At 43.5% G+C, this 17,862-nt stretch overlaps 1 protein-coding gene across 2 annotated transcripts in view; it reads right to left on the bottom strand.

The window, feature by feature from the left end:
• Window positions 1-2,390: 2,390 nt before the first annotated feature.
• The window catches only part of LOC100748084 (Krueppel-like factor 6), a 281,466-nt gene continuing 265,994 nt past the window's right edge, over window positions 2,391-17,862 (bottom strand). The window contains exon 6 of one of the 2 annotated variants that reach the window (XM_012381883.3): window positions 2,391-8,964. In XM_012381883.3, coding sequence (XP_012237306.1) covers window positions 8,789-8,964 — 176 coding nt within the window. In that variant the 3' untranslated portion in view covers window positions 2,391-8,788. The remainder of the gene's footprint in view (window positions 8,965-17,862) is intronic. The other variant, XM_003486999.4, reaches the window with a different exon arrangement.

The following is a 17,862-nucleotide window of genomic DNA, read 5'->3' as shown; positions in this document are numbered from 1 at the left end:
CCTCTATGAATACTATTACACAGGGATCGACGGAGAAGTAGTAACTCTTAAAAGGAGAATTTCAGGGAAACACGAGTAGATGTCAGTCGATTGTAGGACGCAACTGATCGGTATTCCTCTGTGACCTTCTCGAACGATCCGGTACACGGTGCACAATTTCGATTCTTTTCTCGACGAAATCTCGAGTTGCTGTCGGACGTGATGGAAAATTACAAAATCTCGTGTCGAAGGGTTTCGAGGCGAGTCTCTCTGTTCGTTATTCCCGCGAACGATCGCGAGGTTTTTGTGCCGTAGCTCTATTTCCTCGTCGAATCTCGAGTGTTCCTTTAGAATCGGCAAGTAGGCCTGCGTAAAGAGCAATTAGGCGTTGATTCTCGAAAGGAGATTGTTTTCACGTTTTGCGCATCGTTCGTTATCCTGTACGCTTTCTTTCCCTTTTTCTTCTTTTCACGATCGTTCGTTTCACGCTCCTCCTTTCCTTCCCGTCTAACTACTAGCGGTAATCCTAACGGAATACTCTAATTATACATTTACATTTATATTTATAATATATATAATATATTTATATATAATAATAACCAATACAAATATCACATGTGATCACCTACTAGTCTCGTTACACGAGTACTCGCTAATTCCGTTGTACAAGACGAGTCGAGCCTTCGAGAGTTTTTCAAGTCAGCGCGAAGCTCTCGACTGTTGGAAGTCGTGGCGTGTAAATTAGTCCCGGTACTTTGGAAGGATGTTCTCTGCTTCTTTTTTCTTTTATTTTCCTCGTCTTACTTGGTTTTCTTACTATTTTAGTCCGTTATATTTGTTTATCTAAATTTTCTTTTCCTTTCTTTTTTTTTGGTTTTTTCTGTTTTTCTCTGCATTACTCTCGCTCGCTTTTCCTTCTTTTTCTTTTTATATTCTGTATTCTTTTATTTTATCTTTCTTTTAACGAGTCATCGTAGGATAGATTCTTAATAATCGTATACAATACAACTCGCTCGGTATTTAATCCTCGAACGATCGTCGAGACTGTTCGAACGACGAGACTCCTTTCTGGCCGACCTCTATACTCGTCGATCCCGCCTAAATTTAAAAATCGTGTAGCGCGCTTAATCGCGCTTCGATCGAAACACGCGCATCTATACGTTCTCCCGAGCGTCCACACGCGGCCTGCTCGAATCGTAGCGCGCTTTGGTGCACGCTCGTATGCGTTGTTTATGCGGCAGCCCATGAAATACAAGAGCGGATGTTTTCACGGGTCTTGGGGGTGGCTTGACGTATCCTTGCATCAAACTTCGCTGGACAGCCTTAAGAAGAGCGGTGTCGAGGAATGTTTTCTCAACGAGGTGATCGATAGCCTCCGGAACGAGCTGATATAGAGCCAGACTACTGCCTGTTTTCGTTCGAAAATGCTCGAGTTGACGAAATATTTCGATATTTCGAATATCCTTGGATATCAATTGCAAAATGTTATATTTTAATATCGTACAGCGAAATTTTTTTCTATTCTTTCAGTTCTTAGCGATCTGTAGAATAATTTCGTGGTTCCGGGATTATCTATCACCTCGGTGAGGGAACGAAGAATTAGTACACAACACAGCGTTAATAGAAGAAGATGAAGAAGAAGAAGAAGAAGACAAACAGGAAGAAATAACGCTGAGAGAAAGGAGCGACGGCTGCGCAAGCGCATTCTTCGTTTATTACAATTATATTCCCCAGCGGCAAAAAAAGCTGCGATTACAAGACTCTTTATTCGCTTAATCCCGTTCTCTCTATCTGTCTTCGATTTACTTGCCCTCTGCCTCTCTATCGCACGCATTAGTTTCGCAATTTTTCTCCTCTTTTTTTTGTATCTTTAGTTTGCGTTCCGCTTTGTCGTAATACAAAATACTCGCTTAAAGTTTCTCCACGTCTTTTTACGCGCAGGATCACACGTAATAAATCACATTATCCTAATATGTTAATATTCACAATTATACAAATAGAGATGTATACACAACGAGGTACAGAATTCCAGAAAAAAATTAGACTCGCTCGCACGAAAATTCTCGGTCTTTCGCTCGATCCCCTTTCGTCACAATAGAATCGCACAATTTCACGTAAGATATATTTATTCGTTCAAGCGTTCGCCTTTCACTCTTCACTGCAATGTATAATGCAATTATTAATACATCTAGAAACACCGTGTTCGTTTTACGTACAAGAAGAAACGTCAATGATCGACAGTTAATCGTGATTAAAACATAGAGCACGGTCGCATGTCTGTATAAAATCCCTAAAAATACTATTATACCCTACCATGAATTGTGTTGGATGACGATAGTGACTATGCAGTGACTGTTTTCCATTTTCGAAGTCAATTTCTGGCTCGCGCCACGAGACACACCTTCTTCTACCCCTTAGGGAACAACCGTCGAGCCACTACCTGTTTCTTTTTCTTTCCTTTCCCATTCTGCAGTTTTATTCTTTTCTATTTTTTTTCTACGGCTCGTTGGAGATTAAACAACCAGGCTGTTCCAGGGGAATCGCGTCCCAATGGACGAGAGGCGATTCGTTCTCGCGGCGAGTACCTCGAAGATAGAGTCATGACCGAAATCGTTCGGTTCCTTTTCAGTTAGGCCTGGAGGCAGCCCGACTTTCCTGTGATTCGTCGGTTCTCGTGTACCTCGTGAAAAGCGATTTTTTTATCGGAATGCATTGTTCGCCTCCCTACCATCCCGTGTTTTCCCTCTCATATACCCTATGCGTTGTAACCGAATTTCTTTGCTCTCGCCTTTTTTTTTTTTTTCGCCAAGAACTCTTGTTGGTATGTTATCCCTTTCCGCGTTCCTTTTCCGTCCTTCTTTACCCTTCTGTTTTTTTCCCGCACTTGTGTCGCATCGAGATCGAGACACGCGTACGTACATAACGTGTAGTGGGTAGACAACGATGCTATTCTTTCCTTTCCCAATATTTCCATGAGCGTGTGTGTTTGTGTTTTCTGGTATGTGCATGTGTAAATTTGCGTTTTCCGTTGTTACCTTTTTTTTCATCGGTGTGCACCGTGTGTTATCGGTGGTATCGAGAGACTCGTGTCGCTATTAGTGTGTCACGAACCGCGTCTTGTCGTTTTTCTGTCGGTATACGAAGAGATAAACGTTTATCCGATCGCCTTGTTCGCGTTGAACTTTGGCTGATTCTTAGGATATATTCTCCTTGCAGATGTGCTTACGTTTGTATTAGTTCGTACGTGTGTGATATCTTAATGTATGGGTGCATATTCGTGTGAGATGAAATTAGAGACGCGGAGAAGGACGGACGCCCCTTAATACGCTGCGCCCCCTGTGATATTTTTTTTTGTTTTCTTTGATATTGTTCTTTGTTTCAATTAACTCGTTGCATGATTTTTACAAGTCTTTAAATGCCAAAGGTCACTTTTTTAAAATATAGGTATCTCTCTTCCCCACCCTCTCATAAGCATGCTTCGATCCCTCCCACATTTCTCTGCTTAGTTTTATTTCGTCTTTCTTCTTTCAACACTTTCTCTTCTTCTTTCTCGCAATTTTTGCCCCCCGTGCTCCCCCTTCTCTATCTCTCTTTCTCTCGCTCTCTCTCCCGCTCTTTCGCTTCTATACTCACACAGAAAAGCTTCAACACGCGAAACTAAATTACCCTTAGCACTTAGCCTAACCACCTTTTCCCTCGCTATTTACTTAAATCTCTTCTAAAGCTGTAATTTCCTAAAAATAACGTTAGTTCTTTAATCAGTTCGTTTCTTAGTGTATTGAATGTTACACATGCCCTATTTTTCATCGTATTCTTCCCGTTTTTTCTCTTCTCCTATTTTACGATACCTGTTCGACGACACGAACAGTAAAAATCGAACGCGTCGAATTGAATTTAAACGAAGAGTCCTCGCCTGTTTCTTCCTAAAATAGATCTTATCCCATTTTGTTCGTGCTGTTCCTTTTTTATCCCTTACGTCCTTCGGTCGCGTCTGTTTCTCACGTCGTTTCTCTTTTCTACCTTCCATTTTCATTCGAACGCTTTCTCCCCCGACACTCATCCATTCACGCCGGCTCTCTGTCACTCACGGTCTTCCTCGCTTTCACGTAAAATCCTGCAATTCACAGAGTTACTATACAACATGACTGAAAATATTTCAGACCACAATTAAGACAATTACGAATCGTGCCGCATCTGTCTGCCTTTCTTCCCCTTTCTTCCCTATTCTTCTTTCTTTTCGTGAACTGCTCGGTATTCATGTACGCTCTTCGTGCCCATGCTCGTTGGAATATTTCTTTTTTCTTCACCGTATTCACCATCTTCTTATACACTATATTCCTCACGCTTCGTCTCGACCTTATTGTACGCAAGTATCATAAAACACTTATGTCCATCTATTGTACCTCGTACAACGATACAGTATCTTCTAAAAGATTCCTTAGAGTTTCTCTTAGGTACTTACATCTCTATCTATGTATATCCACCTATCTATATTTATAGACTTTTTTTATTCATTTATATATAATAACTCTTTTAAATCCCCCCTCCCACCCGTCCCCAATTCACCCCGATCTTTCATTCTTTCTTTTTCGTTCCGCCTTTCCTCTCTTCGTCGAACTATTTATCTGCCTATCTAAGGTGTCTATCTAACGTTCTAGCTATCCATCTATCTAAACTTCTAACTACCATTTATTAGTTTTCTTAAGGTGCCCGCTTTCTCTCGCCTTATCTTCACTCGCTCGACTTATCGTTTCTCTCTTTTAATTACACCTGTATCATCTGTCTTTCCTAATCTTCTCTATATCGACCCTTTTCATCCATTACACGCTTGCTTCGCATTGCTCGAGTTTGAAACAAACGCGGATCTTTTCATTCGCGTGCGATCCTTCGTTACGTATTATATTAATGTACGTGTATTTATATCTACAGTGTTTCGTTGGTCGCCGGGATGGAAACGCGCGAAACGCTCGTCGCGATCGCGAGGTCCGATCATTACGACTCGATCGTTCCGTCTCCTACCCCATCTTTTTCCTCTACTCCTCGTGGTTAAAGTCGCCGTCGGTCGCAGGTCGAGAAAGCTTCTCAGTCGCGCTAGATACACGAAGCGGAGAGCCCGCGAAGAGAGAAGATGGTACGAATCGTTTCGAGATTTTCCGATCTCGAGGAGCGAGAGGATCGAGCGAAACGCGGGCTCGTTTGATCGTTGGGGGTTTGCGAACGATCCGGACGACGGGTTCGTGTATGTAACGAGAGGAGCGTCGTGACCGAGCGACGAGCACCGTTTTTCGTATCCTCGTTCTCGCCACTCTCGCCCTATCAGAGACAAAGGAAAAAGAAAAAATGTGTATCGAGAAAAAAGAGCGGTCGGGGCGTCCTCTGTATCGGGGCGCCGCGCGATACCTCGCAGTATATGGCTATCAAAAAGACATCTGGCTTCTCGTTTATCTTCGTTTATCCTAAGTCCTTGTAAATGCTGCATATATATATTTACTTTATTTATAATTATCCGTGAACATGGTAACAAATAATGAAACACTGACAAAAATTGCACAATATACAAACTTAGTGTTCTGCTCTCACACTCTTTTTCTCACACTTTCTCTCTCACACGCATACTCTACCTTTTCTTCTCTTTACTTTTTTTTATGCTCTCTCCCTGTGTTGGATTCGTTTGTGTCTTTCTCTCGCTCTTTCTCACTCTCTTTCCCTATGCATGTTCGTTTTCTTTGAAAATCCTCGTCACAGCTTATACCTTTCTACAACCCCCGAAATCGTTTTTGGAACACATTCTCGCGAGGAAAAAGAAATGTGGTCACTCAAGCGTACACACCTCCTTGACACACTCACGCAAATTGACGCAAAGAAAGAAGGAAAAAAATATTATAGAGAAAAGAAGAAATACACAGGTGCCACAGACATCGAATAACGCGCATACATACATACGCAACCACACGCGCGCGAACCGCGTCGACGCTCTCATATCAGTCAGGCTTACTTGGTAGGTACGGTATCGTTACGTTCTACGTGCGTTATCAGTTAATTTATTTGGCCACTGAACATTTAAAATTTAGTTTCTTTTTTTTTTATTCTTTCCCTTTAAATCTTCGTTTCGCCCGCCAGTTCGGCCGCTCTTTGCGCCGTTCCGCGCTTTCAGGTAAGATTAGTCTTCTTAAGCGGTAAACTCCTTGCCCTCACGTTCTGTTTCTCTTACTCCATTCATATTTAATCGTTTTACGTTATTACTCTATTTTCTTTTTTAATTTCTTTCTTAATCGCTTTTACTACTCTATTTTGTTCACCATTCGTTCGATGAGCGATCTGCGATCCTTCGTTCGTTCAGTCCACGGATACAATTCACATTTTTATTTCAAGTAACTAATTTGCGTTACCCCTCGTCAACGTTTTTCTTTTCTTTCATTTTCCGTTACGTTTCTCTAGTTTCTCTTTCCCCTCCTTTTTCTCGTTCCTCCTTTTTGCGTTTCCATTTATATTCCCCTCCACTGTCATTTCCCTACGTGATTTCGATCCCGTTTGTCCGCACGGAAATCGATGATTAGCGAGACAACGTTGCATATCGACCGGAAGATCATAGTGTTCCCGGGACACGCATAGTCGAGGTGAACTGCGAGCGCCGTCTGCCATCCGGGTTTTGCGTGCGTACGAGAGGGGGTGGCGTGCTCGGCGGGTGAGTCTGACGCGTGGAAACGGTTCTAGAGCTTTGTGCGGAATGTTGCCCGTTTATACTTTGTATAATCCCTTATGTATAACAATATATTGTTTCAGTGAGTAAGACGAGAATATTAAAAAATATATATATATCATTTATTTCTGTTGAGCCTCCGACAAGAATCTTGCCCGCCGCGCCGGGACGCGTCGCCACCCCCGTCCATACGTCGCGCGGTTACGCGTGAAACAAAACAGGAGAACGTTACCTAGAAAGCAATCGTACAAAAGTACAAAGTCAGATTCCGTATATACTTTTTTTTCTCCACTTATTTTCGTTAAAAACCATAGGACGCGCGCCACTACGAAAGAAGCCCCGTTCGGTCGAATTCTTTTTTAAGGAAAAAAGTACCCTCGAACCGGTGTTCGAGGATTGTACGCGATTCTTTCTTCCTTAAAAATCACTCGTGAATATTCTCGATGAGTAAAACGGTCGAATCTATCGTTGAATAGGATCATTCTAGTGTTCTTTTTTTTTTCTCGTCTATCGTATATATCGGTATCATTCGCACAAGCTCCCGGTGGAAACGAGGCTATGGTAAAAGGACGAAAGGGCGGCGGACCGGATCATCGGTCGAATGGAGGTGCCTCGCGATATAATTCGCACTGTAAATTTGGGATTAGCGCACAGCACGGGTAAACTTTGCCTCCGTCGAAACTGGCCGAAATCACGTATTCAATTACGGTTCGTCCTCTCGCTTCGTGCCCTCATCCGCCGCCCCCTTACAACACACCTCCGTGTGACACGGTTCCGCGTTCCACCGGGTCGCGAATACAATTTCGATTATTGCCACCCGTCGAAGGATCGAAGCTCAAAAGCGTCGTGCACGTTTCCCACCCACCAACTGCTTTTCCCGTGGCCCCCATTCATTGGGATATAAGAGGGAGAAGCATAGTACGCGTGTATACGTGTAATATATATGGTTTTCTCTGTGTATACGTGTAAGAAAGAAGAGGGTAAATGAAAGAGAAAGGAAATAACGTTTTGGCACCGATAGACAGCGTATTATTGTCCTCGCGAACCGGGTTTCCTTGACTTTCGTTCGAATCTAAACGCGACGCCTTTGAAACATCGTCAGATCGGTGTTTCTCAAACTGTGTGCGCTACGTTTCATCCTTTTATCAGGTTTCTTTTATCATTATTCTTTTACTATTTTAGTTTATCTTAATTATCGTTTCTTCTTTCTCTTTTTTTGCGTTAGTTAAAGTTTCGGTTTCTGGAATTCGACCGTTTTACGGAAGGCAGACGGCTTACAAGGGTTCACACACGAGCTGTACACCGCTGTCGCCGGACAATTTCACTCGTTCGATAAACTTCCTCTGACTCCGAAGCAGCCATTCGCGTAGGCTATATCTTCGACGGTACACGCGCCGATCTTACAATTTAATGAATTGGCAGTGATTAACTTCCCGGGACGAGACTCGTAGCGCGTTGTCTTCCAGCTGCTCGCCCCGGTGGCTCCGTCTAATCGCATCAACAATACCAGTCTAATCCGCATCTGATCGTTGTCGACCCACCTGCTGTCTCTAGTGCAAGCGTTTCTCGCGTAGTAAATGTCATCAGACCTTCTTCCTGTCTCTACTCCTCGCCTTTTAGTCTAAACGAATTGCCTCGAAGAACAGAGGAACGCGCGTCTACCTGTTTTTCCGATTGCGATTTCCAATTGCAATCGTCAACCTACGAAGTGTCTTGAATCTATAATCTCAACGACACGGTTCAAAACCGATCGTTTATCGTTCGTCGATCGATTGTTGTCCGTTCTAATGGATAATCGCCACCAGAAGTGGCCGTTCTTCACCGATCGTCTCGCTCATCATCGGTTCCCTCTTATAGACAGTATCAAAGCCAGCAGAATATCTTGCGATCGTATTACTCCGACGAAAATCGTGGCCAAATTGAGGGCCATCGTAGCGGTCGATCGTCGGTGATCGAGTTCGATGTGAATCGTCAGGTATCTGTGGAAGAAACGCAATCACGTGGAGGCCGTGTTGCTCGACGGCCTCGGGAATCCTCGGGAAGGAAGGAGCTTCGTCTGCCGGTCCTGGACTGTTCCGCGCGTTGAGGACCGTTCTCTGTGACGATCGATTACACGTGTCTCTTCATATGGAGGGCTAGATGATCGCTGCGAGAGAAGCATCGGTCGCAATGCCGACACTTGAACGGTTTCGCGCCAGTGTGCTTGCGATAGTGGCGCGTCAGCTCGTCGGAACGCGCGAATCGCCACTCGCAACCCTCCCAGCTGCACTTATACGGCTTCTCTCCTGGAACGAAATAGAATCGATATATTAGTTACGATGATTTACCTTACTTTGAAGAAATTTCTTCATTGTAGCAACTGTTACAGGTTATACAAGAGCATATAAGCAAATTTTGGAATAAATTCTTGTATCTAGAAGACACTAAGGATTAATCCCTTGATAAAATTTAGGAAAAACGAGCGATCTACGCTTCAAGAATCGAGAGTTAGATGACTTCCGTTTAGATTCGAGGAACTAAATTATTCCAGGCGTGGAAATCGGAAACATAATTACCATACTAAAACTAGTAACACGCAACTTATCCTGATCGTGAAAATTTTAATAAGCTTCACATATGTACTAACCTCCATAACTTTCCGATATTCCGCGACACAATAGACGTGCACACGACGAAAGGGGTTTTATTGTCCCGGCCACGCGCGTCCCTTAAAATTACTAAAACCGAGGACGGTATATAAAATTCCACGTATAAAACGCTGCCGGCTGGTGGATCGACAATAAAGTGGCGGGCGACTGAAGGAGGAATGGATCCTCTGGTAGCACGTGTGCCGCGACAAGGGACGATCATGGAACGGGCTGGCACATTATTAACACGTAAATAATCTATTTGGTAATATAGAAAGAGGCTGACGTTGATGAGACCGCATTACAGGACAGGAAATGCGGACGCGCCACCTGTGGCGCTTTGCTGTTGTGTTTAACAAACTGTTAGGACTTCGTGTCGTGTAAAAGGAGGAGAGAGTGAAAATTAAAAAAATAAAAAGCAAAATATCGGAAAAAAGATAAAGACCAATTGATAAGAATGCGGGTAAGCATTTGATCGTTGCATGTAAAGAGAGAATTGTCTCGATTTGAGATTAGGGGATTTTTGTTAAATAAAATATCGTAGAAAATGGGGAAAGCATAGTGGAAAGACTGGAAGAACTCTCAAAGACCTTAAAGCCCGCTATTAAAGGTTGAAAAACTTGGAAAGACTTTGTCTTGGTGGATTTAGCAAGGCGCTAGCAGTTTGAAAGGCAGCTAGGAAGATTGAAGCAACTCCGGGGGCTTCGATGATTGTCGTTAAAGTTTCAGAGACGCTTCATCGTGGCTTTTCAGAAAAGTAGCAGAATCGAAAGCAAGTTTTTGTCTTCGACGGAAGGTGATTCTCCTCGTCCAATGTTTGTCGCGTCTCTAATCAAGACGAAGTGTATACGCTATTCCTTCATAAAAACGAAAGAATGGGGGAGCGCGTAATGGCGACCGCGTGGAAAAGACGATATAAACGCGCGTATGAAACCGCGAAGTAAAACGTTTTGACATCTACATCGTGCGACCCTAAACTTAATGAATTAAAAAAGAAAAAAAGAGAGGGACTGACAGGGAGAATCACGAGAAAAGGAGCAGGAGAGAGAAGAAGCCTTTAACGCAGTCGACATTCGCGTGATGTGCTGTTTTTATTGTCGCGTGCTTGTTTGCGCGCGGCTGCGAATGCTTCGCGTGTAATTTAGACGCGGTAATGTCGTGGTCGTACCGCGAACGCGTGATCTTAAAAAAATTCGCGTCACCGTAATATTGTTCTCCCTCGCGTCGTATCATACCACTAATCGCTCAAAGAAATTCGCGAACGAAATTTAATGTAATCTTTGATCGCGATTTTTTTTCGCAATAATAATGTTTTCCTGGAATAATTCATCAACCTTCTTTCTTTACGCAAAGCAAGCTAGACGCGAACATAGTAGAGAAAAAGGTTGTAGCGTTTCACTAATCCTCTCTGCGAATCCTCTCACCGCAGCAAGAAGCAGAACTTTCTCCCTTTCAACGTTCTCCACGATCGTGCAACCACTTTACAAGCCCAGGGACCTACCTAACGACGCACCAACGCGGGCACCCTACTTCATTCAATTCCAGTAACACGCTCCGACCGCTTTTTTTAAACGCACGCAATCCCCATCGTGTCGAGCTATCGCCGAAGACATCCGTGAAGCTATTCGTTACGATTTCCTTAATATTCCCCTCCTCTTCCACGGGAGGATCAATTCCTGCAAATGAATTGACGAGGAGAAAATTCTACTCGATGCCGTGCGCCGGAAGACAAGACAGAGTTACGATTGACGTTTACTCAACATCGATGCACGGAGGTTGGAAAAATTTACACACCATCCAATTCCTAGCTTCGAAATTGTTCCGCGACGAGATTCGCTTTTTCCACGAGTTCCACCCCATCGTGGGAAGTAACGACGACAAATCCAGCGCGAACGTGGCGACGCATAACCAAATCCGATTCTCTCACACCTCGTGTCACGCTGGTTGGTTGCTTTGTCAGAGATAGCCGCGACTTTCTATAGAAAAAACGACGCTCACGTCCTCGTGTATCCTTCCGTGTGCGTTCGATTGAACTACCCTCGCGCGAGCATCCGTGAGATGGGGGATGAGCGTTATCTTCCCGTGCGCGACTAGAAATTGCCGCAGCCAAGGCTGGCAGCAAGAATTTCGCGAACGATAAGGATAAACTGTTCGGAGGTGGCGAAGCAATATATTCGCGAGGCTGCTGCGAATACATTCCCGGCGCTTGAGTGGCGGAAGGAAAAATTGGTGACTGCATAAGGTACCATAGAATTGCGTGAAGAAAGGCAGAACTTGAGTCTCGCGCTTCCGTTCTAGGAACGGCGACGTGACTTGTGTCGAGTTTGCTATTGCTTTGCGATGTATCGATGAAAGCGGCATTCCTGATTTAAATTCAGGATAGTTGTTTGATTCGACGTTATTTTGCGCGGAATAGAACTAATTTTGTATACTTGAAATAACATGTAAATACAAGATGACTCAGAAAAATTTTAATAAAACTGGAATGTGCTATAGATCTTTTCCGAATATGCATAGGGAATATCGATAGAGCTAGAGGTTGAATGCTTAGTGCAACAGCATTTATATCTGTAATACAGCTCCTTTCTCGGTGCAACTGCAATATGCAGCTGCGTTTCGGAGTAGAGTAAATAGAACAGTGAAGCAAAGCCATCGAAAAATGGTTTCTCGTGTTTTATATGAATAATGCGCACCATTTCGAAGAATTATATGGAGACATTCTGTAAATTTACGTATTCGAATATTCATGATGTTGGAATAGCAATTTTTAAGTGTGCACTTTAAAACATCCCCCTTTCTTCTTTCTTTTTTTCTGTAAAACAACGAAACGTCAAACAATCATAATCCCATTACCCTCTCATCATTATAACCCTCTGGCCGTATCTACACCCTCTAACTTTATCTCTGTACACCGATCCCCTATCTCTATGCCCTCTCATTATCAGGACATTAGTCCCTCTCGATCAATAATGCACCTTCCATTTCACCTTTGCCTCGTTCTACCGTGGAATCGCACCCTTCCCCCCTACAACCTAAAATCCCCGGCCGCGAACAGAATTACAGAAAAAATCAACGGGGCCATTACACGTGCAATTAAACGAACCAAAAAAAAAGGGAAGGGAGAGAGAAGGAAAAAGCAGAGAAAGAACGAAAAACAAATAGAGAGAGAAGGCGAAAAAAGAAAGGGAGAAAAAGCAGGAAAAAATCAACGTGCGACGTGTCGCGTGCGTGCATAGGCCCCATCGAAAAGGCAAATTGAATTTCGAGTAACCATGGTGACTGCGTAACGTGGCGAACGACCGCAGTCAGTGTGTGTCGCCCGCGAGAGACACGCGCGCGTGTATTATGCGTCGAACAGAAGCGTGTGCGGGTCAGTCAACTTGGACGCGTGTGAGTGTGCGTGTCACGGCCGCGGCGGAGACGCGCGCCAGGTGGACGGGGCGGAACGATGTGTAGGTGCATCGTGCATTGCGCATTTTATCGCCGCATAATGGCCTCCCGGCGGTTCGTTACCACCTACGTAATAAAGCCATATTAAACAGGACGGCTTAAAGTGTTAACCTGCTCTACCCTCTCGACGTCCCGCCTCTGTTCTGCGCTCGTTTCGAGCCCGTAACGAACGTTGCTAAACGACGCGATACGTCAGCCCCGCGCATCCCCCTATCCCATACCACCAGCTTTGTTCCGTGCGAGTATCAGTCGTCTGTTTATCTCCTTTGTTGATGTGCGTGCACAGTTCGGGAGATTGGGTAATTTCTTCCTGCCCTCCGAAGAAGGGGTGCTGTTATTGTTCGATGGTACCGAGGGTAGTGTTTCCCTTGGTCGCATAGTCGAGCCCTCGGATGCCGGGGAAAAATAGGATTAAGGTTTTATTAACAATAAGTTAAAACGCTTCGATGGTTTCGCAGGCGTTTCGAGATACTGATGCTTCGAATAACGGTTATTCGATATTCTTCGAGCGATTTTTATAAAATCCATGTGACCCATGGAGAACGAAACTTCCCAACGCACTTACCATTATAACGAATTCTCGTTCACCGTCCTAACTGTATTTTATGCACATCGTCTTTAAATTCCGCGTATATTCCATGCAAACCAGACCCGGTACAAATAGAACATGATAGAGGAAGAGGGATGCGAGGACAGTCGCGGCGGCGAGGAAAGCTAGAAGTGGCTGGTTTCACGTAGTCCTCGATGACGTTCGTCCCGTTCGGCGTAGAAACGATTTTTCTATGTCCTTCCCTCCATCTGACGTTCCTCGAGAGGTCTGAGTGGGTCGGTATTGCGTCGATATGTCAGACCGTCCCTGGCAATGTGTGTTCGTCGTCTTTGCATTTTATTAAGTCCGTCGTCGGCGACGATGTATAGGCTACCTTCCGTCATGTCGCCCAGGGATAGGACAACCGGAATTTATGACCAAGGATTCCAACCCTAGTCCTGTCTCTCTTCTACTCCCTTTCTTTCTATTTCTTTCCTGTCCTCTGTCCTTTACATCCGAACACGTTCCGCGCGAGAAACGTTTCGACGAGAGAAACGCGCCTAATACCGAAGGACGTTTCGTGGATCCGCATGACAGATCGGTGGACGTGGAAGATTCTTTTTCTTTCTCGTTTCTAGTGTGCGCGCGTGCACCATCGAGAGATTCTGAGAGACGAGAATCCGCCAGGTCGATGGAAGTAAAATTTTTTACAGTTTCGACATGCTAGAGATTCTGGTTGTCCAGCATAGGATATTCAGACGAACCAGCAGCGATATCCTGACGGAGAAGATCGATCAGGAATCTGGGAATAACTTTATGCATGTTCTTCCTCGCGGAGAGAATTTTTCCTGACAGCATTGAAATTCTTTCATGTACAGGAAGTTGAGGGATGGCTGGAGAATACCGAAAGATATTTGTTTATGTTTATTTATATTTAAATAAATATTTATAGTTACTGCTCTGACCGTGTCCTGTATTTTTCTTGAAATTCTTCACGGATTTTAAATGTGAATTGCGAATTTCGATCGTGAAAATTTGAATGATTCTCGACGATGCATGAAATTTATAACATGGAAATATCTGCGAAGTTTTCCTTCACGATTTGATTGCCAGTAAATCGCTGCTAGTCAGTAAACGCAGGGCGCAAAGTAAAATTTCGTTGAACGTTAGTATCGCAAGCTTTCGCGAAACGGTTTTACGTTGCACTTTCCGGGGAGAGATACGATATTTCTTTCGTCACTCGTGTCGATGGAAAATGTCAAATTACGATGAAAATTTTGCGAGCGAATATTTTCTAAAATTACGTGTCGGCGGAAATGAAAATTTAATTAACTCCGATCTGTATGTATTCTCCATTAAAAGTCTACCATTTCTTTCTTTTTTTTTTTTTTTTTTTTTTTATTAAAGCTCCATAACCAAACAGACATAATACTGCGGGCTAAATACGATAAAAAATTGAGAAAAAAGTTTAATTTCCTTCGCGAAGCGGAGCACTTCAATTTCCAACGAAGCAAAAATCGAGGATCGGCGTTCGAAAAAATCTTGATCCGTTCCACTTGCGCGGAAGTCGGAACGGCGGAGAACCGGATTTTCTTCATTTTCTTTCGTAGAAATATCGTAGACTGTAAAGCGGTAACAGCTTTCTTCCTGCAAAGAATTGCGCGTCCCACATTTTTTTTTTTTTTTTTTTTTTTTTTTTTTTATTAAAGCTCCATAACCAAACAGACATAATACTGCGGGCTAAATACGATAAAAAATTGAGAAAAAAGTTTAATTTCCTTCGCGAAGCGGAGCACTTCAATTTCCAACGAAGCAAAAATCGAGGATCGGCGTTCGAAAAAATCTTGATCCGTTCCACTTGCGCGGAAGTCGGAACGGCGGAGAACCGGATTTTCTTCATTTTCTTTCGTAGAAATATCGTAGACTGTAAAGCGGTAACAGCTTTCTTCCTGCAAAGAATTGCGCGTCCCACAAAGCGAGACATGATTTTCTACAGCTGCGAACGTTTAACCCCCCGCTGCTGCAGCGTTGTATTAATACGAAGAAAGGATCGTGAAAATTACTCGACCCTGAGGACTGTCTCGTTAAATTTAACTTCTTTCAAGATTGTCCGCGACAAAAATTCGATAAAGTAAAGCCGGTTGATCGTTTAAGGGAGAAAAGGTGAATTGTGAAACAAAAAAAAGAGAAGAAAAGAGGAAATAGAAAAGAAGAATTCGAGCAAAATATTACGAACCGCGCGAAAAATTTCCAGTCCGCGTAACAAAGGGCGAAACTTCGCAAACCACAAAAGAAGATTCTACATTGTTCTACGAGAGCCATTGTAGCGGACGCTGTACAACTCTTTTTTATTTTTCCGCATTTAGCTGGTTTTAAAGGACGCTATTCCTACCGTTACGATCGTGTGACAATTTTACAACCGGACGATACAATTTTCTATCGGTATTTTAATCAAAGTTCGAAGACCCTTCGAACTGTAATAAATTTTTCCACTGATCCACGAATATCGAAGAATATCTAACGAATAACGGAACGACATATCCAACGTTCTTTCCGTAAGAATTAATAAAACTCATCACGTTCTAGAATACGTTTAGCTGGAATTGCAAGAGACTGTCTTGTAAGGTTGCTTGATAGATTGTTCGCGGTGGTGGCGAATTTACGTTCGCACGATACGAAGGGTTCCCGGGTACGATGTTTTATATTTTTTCCCGCCGTTCCACTTGAGAAACGACGTTGTCAAACCCCACCCCTAGACAGGGGCGGTTCAGGAAAATTTTGCTAGGGAATCGGGTTGGCAAGTCGTTGCTTTTTCGAGGGACAAATTTTGCGCCGGGACGGCGGCACTGCGGCGCGCGGTCGTATACTAAAATAGGATGAAGCACGATAGAAATGAAAAATGAAACGGGATTTCCCGTAAAGAAATATCGTGCGCCCCGAAAGAGAAGCGTATGAGGTGTTTGTTTCGGAAGGTCGCGGCATTTATTTCGGAAACGGAAACGTTTCGGCGGATATAAAACGGGATCTCAAAAGAAGAATGGGGATAAAATCACGTGTTTCGAGGGAAAGAAAGAAGTACTTCCGTAAAGAACTAACTTTCACGCGGAACTTTTACTCACTCAGCATCCTTCGACTTTCTAATTATGGACTTCGCGTTGTTTATGTTTCGGGAAATAATTTCATAAATTTGTGTAAAGCAAAGTGTTCGCGACATTTCGTGGACAGGATTTACGTCAGAAATAACAGGAGAAGTTGCAGGTTGTAACATACTTAAGAAGGATTTGATCTCCTGTAAATGCAGCGTGTCTGAGCATATACGGAATATTCTACTTGTATTTCGTAGATAGCAAGCAAAAGCAGAAATGTTATCGTGTTGAATTTTATGAAACTACTACAAAGCCAAAGATTCTTTCTATTTACGTATAACAAACCGTCCTCCCTTTGGAAAGAAATATTTTGCAAAAAAAAATTGTATTCTTTTATCAGAACAACGTGCGTCACTATAACTAGCCTACTCTACTGGCAATAATTCCACAATGCAGCGCACCAAATATTCGGACTTTCCAGAAACACAAACTAAAAACTATATGCGATCTACTACTTCTAGCTACTATTTCCTACCCTGTAACATTAAATTTAGTCATTTCAAAGATGAAAGTACTCCCTCTAATTAACCATAGAGTCGCGTAAGAGATTCGGTGCGAAACGTCACACGCGTAAAACTTCTTAGCGTCTCGGAGTAAGTTGTAACGGAAAGTTGAAACGGTCGATCGTTGAAGATCGATGACAGGGCGCGTGGTTTTCCCGGTAGTGTGTAACGGTGTGTGCGAGTACACCCGGGTTCTTGGCTGCCTGTTTCCGTCCCAGCGGTATCGACTACGGTTAGAGATAGCACGTTCCTCGTGTTGTGAACTGCGGTTTCGCTGTCAACTGTAGCGAGAACTTTGACGACGTTTCCAATTGTTTGCGGTGCCAGGGTACCGGGGATCGGCAGTGGCGAACGAGGGACGGCGGCGGCTTCTAACTTCGCTGCGTGTTTCGAACGTATTTCGAACAGCGCCCGAGGTACGAATCGATATGTACGTACGCGGAGATCACCCGTGTCTCACGTGTCTGTATGCATGTGCACACGCGTATCCACGCAAGACAAAGCAAGAGAGGGTTACATGCATACATGTACGCCCTCGTTCATTATATAGTATCAGAACATATTCTGATTTTACGCAAGATGTGATAATTGGTCCAAATTACCAAGGAAGCGATAATCGACCAGCATTTTGCATTCATGCAAGAATTTAATCTTATTATAAAGTTAAGCTTCTTCGCCTAAGATTTTAAACGAGATAATAATTCTCAAAGGTTTCAATAATAACGCCTATTTGAGACTCACTTCATTTTCTAAAAATATTCTAATACTTATGAGTGGAGGTGTGTAAGGTATAATCTGTAACCGAACGAACTTTCCTGTAAATAATACAAGGGTCGGGAAGATTATTTCGGGAATAATGCAGCAGCCGTTGATAAGAATTTTAAGTATTCACCGATTGCCCCGGTTGCAAGTACGCGCGTGGGAATGC

Source organism: Bombus impatiens, unplaced genomic scaffold (assembly GCF_000188095.3).
Source record: "Bombus impatiens unplaced genomic scaffold, BIMP_2.2 scf_0136, whole genome shotgun sequence".
Classification (NCBI taxonomy): Eukaryota; Metazoa; Arthropoda; class Insecta; order Hymenoptera; family Apidae; genus Bombus; species Bombus impatiens.
The sequence above is the reverse complement of the archived record's forward strand: the minus strand, read 5'-3'. Positions and strand labels throughout refer to the sequence as shown.